This window comes from Castor canadensis, chromosome 1 (assembly GCF_047511655.1).
Source record: "Castor canadensis chromosome 1, mCasCan1.hap1v2, whole genome shotgun sequence".
Lineage (NCBI taxonomy): Eukaryota > Metazoa > Chordata > Mammalia > Rodentia > Castoridae > Castor > Castor canadensis.
In genome coordinates this window covers 145,150,286-145,154,579 of record NC_133386.1, presented here as the reverse complement: position 1 = coordinate 145,154,579, position 4,294 = coordinate 145,150,286, and the positions used below count along the sequence as shown (strand labels likewise).

At 35.0% G+C, this 4,294-nt stretch overlaps 1 protein-coding gene across 1 annotated transcript; it reads right to left on the bottom strand.

Annotated features, from left to right (window-relative positions):
• Positions 1 to 602: 602 nt before the first annotated feature.
• Positions 603 to 1,589, bottom strand: LOC109678617 (olfactory receptor 2D3). Its single transcript, XM_020154115.2, has one exon. The coding sequence runs from the start codon at positions 1,545 to 1,547 to the stop codon at positions 603 to 605; it is 945 nt and encodes a 314-aa protein (XP_020009704.1). The 5' UTR covers positions 1,548 to 1,589.
• Between the last annotated feature and the right edge of the window lie 2,705 nt (positions 1,590 to 4,294).

Below are 4,294 nucleotides of genomic sequence, written 5' to 3'. Positions count from 1 at the left end.
CAACTAATAATTCTGAGTCCTTAACTGTATTACCTCAACTTAACATGATGTTTGAATGAAGCTTTTCACAGATCATCATACCCTGGATTTGATTTTGCTCATTGTGGTACAGTTCTAATAATTTTGAAGAGATAGTTTCAAATCCAAAAATGTATATTAAAATACATCACAGTTCAGTCATTGACCCAGAGTTGGATATGATAAAATGAATAAGAGTTTAAGTTTAGATGAAAGAGAGAAATGGCTCTCAGTCAGTTCATTTGAATTAAGGTTTATGAGAACCCAAAGTGGATTTGGATATTGGCCATGAGAAAAGGTGAGCCATTGTGAGATATGTTGTACTAGTATCCAAGCCTATGGAGGAATCAGTGTAGGATAGTGAAACTCCAATTTCAAAAATTCTAATTTGTCTTCTTTTTTTTTTCCTAAAGAAATATTAGATAAATTAGGCTCATTCAATGGAGATTGGCTAAGATGCATACAGGGTAGAAAAGCATATTAGATGCTTTTGGAGTTGAGTGTTCAGTGATTCATAATTGCCTACCAAAATCCTACTCCTCTTTTAAAGATGCTACCATAGCTCTGAAAGTCAGACCCATACGTCACTGCCTCTGAGAGAAGAACTTTCTTCCAGCTAATTTCCTGAGAGCCCCTTTGACATCCTTGTTTCTCAGGCTATATATTATGGGGTTCAACATTGGCGTCACCGCTGTATAGAACACAGATATCATCTTGTCTCGCTCCTTTGTGGTCTTGGAGTTTGGCCTCATGTACGTAAATATTCCAGACCCATAGAAGAGGACAACAACAATGAGATGAGAGCCGCAGGTTGAAAAAGCCTTGAATCTTCCTTCTCCAGACTGCATCTGGATTACAGTGGAAATGATATTCCAGTAAGACACAAGGATGAGGGAGACTGGAGCGAGGAGGATTACTACACCCATTGCAAAGATGGCCATTTCTGTGCTGTGAGTGTCTGCTGAAGCCAGCTTCAGGAGGGCAGGAGGTTCACAAAAGTAGTGATTGATTATATTCTGTCCTTTGTAGGGAAGATGAAAAGTAAAGATGGTATCTACCAGAGACACTAGGGCCCCACTGGCCCAGGACCCTATGGTCAACTGGAGACACACCTGTTGAGTCATGATGATGGAATAGTGCAGGGGCTTGCAGACAGCTATATACCGGTCATAGGACATCACTGCCAACAGTGCACACTCTGTACACCCAACCAGAAGGAAAACAATTATCTGTGTCATGCACCCAAAAAAAGAAATGGTTTTCCTCTTCACCAGGAAGTGTATCAACACTTGAGGGACAATGCTAGTAGAGAAACAGAGATCTGCGAAAGAGAGATTTCTAAGAAAAAAGTACATGGGGGTGTGAAGCTGAGAGTCCATGAAGATGAGGATGATGATGAGCAGGTTTCCAAGTACAGTCATCAGGTAAATGGTGAGGAAAAAAATAAATAGCAGGATCTGGGTCTGTAAGTCCTGTGAAAGGCCCAGGAAGATAAATTCATCTACAAAGGTTTGGTTTTCTTTTCCCATTGAGATTTATGCCTGTTTGTCCATTTGTCACAAAAAGAACAGGTTTATTTGAGTCCTGTAGAAGGGGCTTACATTAAAAATAGCACCTAATTGGATATTGCTAGTTTCTGTCTGTCCCCATTGACAATTATTTGGTTGTAATTTAAATCAACTTCATCTTACCCAGAAACCTTCTAGGTATTTCCTCTTTTTAGTAGAGAGAATGTGATGTTGGTTAAACCTTCTTGGCTGGTTCTGATGTGAGGATATTAGAGTTCACATGAATTTTGCTAATTGGCTATGCACATACTATTAGGAAATGACCATGTGTACTGATAAGACTGTCCCTGTGCAGAAAAATGTACCTGCAACTGTTAAAAATATTACATACATTATTATAAAATATATTAGGAAAATATAAAACAATTTTTAGGTATCAGACTCAACTTGAGCTCTTGAAAAGCAATAAAATTTTCCTGGATTTAAAAGTAAAGTCTTAGCATATCATACAGTAAAGACCATTCTATTTGGATGAAATAATAAATATTAAATCTAAAAAAAATTAAAAATGAAAAGAGAAGCTAAAGTTGTTATGGTATCTGCATAGCACCCATCTTGAAAAACCAAAAAATTCTAAGAAACTATGAAAGAAAATAAGTTTATAATATAGAGTGAAAGATTCCTGTGAGATAATAATGTCATAAATAATATTATAAGATAAACTATAAACTTAAGAAAAATATTTGAGAATGCCAGACCAAAGTTAAAGAACTTTACTACATTGAAGTATATATAATATGGACACAAAACGGGATTACATCGGGTGTGGAACCAGTGGGAAGTGGGAGGAGAAGAGAAAGGGTGGGGGGGAAAATATGGTTGAAGTACATTGTATGCTCATATGAAAAGGTCATGAAACCTATTTAAAAATGTTGCAAGAAAGTTCAAAAAAAGGAGGACATTGAAAGGGGGGGATAAGAAAGAGTAATAGCAGGGTAATATGACCAAAGTGCATAATGTGTGTATATAGAGCTGTCACAATGACACTCCCCACGTTTTACAATTAATATATGCTAATAAAAATAATTAAAAATTACAACATAAAACACTGCGAAAATTAAGACCAAGAAATAATGTGCCAAGAACATGAATAGACTGCAAAGAAGAAATGCAAAACTCAATATAAGAAAAATATTCAATATCATTACAATTCCATAAGTAATTACAACAATGAGATATATTTTCTCCTGGGTAATTAAGATTTTAACAGCAAAAATCATGATAAGAATAATAACTAGTGTTTTATTGAACAGATAATACATAATAGGCATTCCTTTAAGTGTTTTGTATGATTACATCCTCCAAATGTTATAAGGTAGAAACTGCTAACCTTGTCTGGCAGATGAGGAAACTGAGGCAAAGAGGTTAAGTTACTTTCCCTAAATCACATAAGTGGCAGAATTTACTAGTTATACAGAAAGGATGCAATGAAAAAGACACAATTGCAAATGCAAGTGGGTATGTAAAAGAATTTTGCCAACTACAAAAAAATTTAAATATTTGTATGCTTTGGAGAAATTTGCATTTTACTAGTTCTTTTTTCCTTGTGGAGAAGGAAATGTTGATTTATAAAGTTCTAGGATGTGGGTTAGCCCATGTTTACTTCTTGGTAGAATCACTGTGTTTTAAAATGACATGTATTTTTTTGTAGGACTGAACAGGTAAGTTGAGTAAGATCTCCTTCGTTATGTTGCTTGCTCTCCTCTCTCATTTTTAAACTGTGTCTAGGAGTACTGATCACCAGTTTATGAGTAATCACCACTAATCACCAATAGGTGTTCTTCTGTGTCATACTGCTTGTCACAAGGTAATACAATGATGCAATGTGGATTTATGCTATCAGGGATGTTGAGATCCTCCAAAGACTTTACACTAGGCCAAATACCACAACCCAGACTTACCAGAGTAAGTCTGAACTGGAGGGTATTAGTGACTATCCCAATAAATAGAAAATGGTACCTTACTTTTCATTTTTTATTAAAAAAAATAGAATTCTAAGGGGAGGAATGACCAAGACTAGAGTCCTAATATCATCTAATATCCCCAAACATTACCCTGGCTTCTAAATGTGCTTCAATGGATCTACTTTAAAAACATCTCCAAATGGAGGAAGAATTTCAGAAGGAAATATGCTTATCACATTACATAATAAAATGGAAATAATTTAAAATAGAAGATAAGTTCAATTATGCATCTTTATCATGAAATCCTAATCATTAAAATGATGTTTGAAAAAAGATTTCTCTGACATTGAAAATGATTTTTACATAGTCTTAATTGAAAAATACAGGATTCAAAATTTTATATCTAGCATGCTTTCAAATAGATGTAACCGTAAAAGTGAAGAGTACAACATGTGCATAATATCAGTAATATAAAAGCACAAGATCTATTCTTGAACTGAAGTTGGAGTTAGCATGAAACATTTTCCCAATTCAAAGAGCTACTTTTGTCCACTAGTTTATCATTGAAATTCTGTAGGGAATCATTTATTAGTTCTTAGGTATGTGTCACTGTTAGGCCAAAGTTATGTCTGTCATTTTCTTTTTCCACTCCTTTGGTTGAGTAGGTGCTATCTGAGAACCACTGTTTCATCCTACACAGAATTATTATTAATAATTACTAGTACATTAAAAATAATGATGACAGTCACCCCCAGTTTTTATTTCCCAAAGTGCTTTGCTGTTGCTTAGGGGCCCAGTACTAAT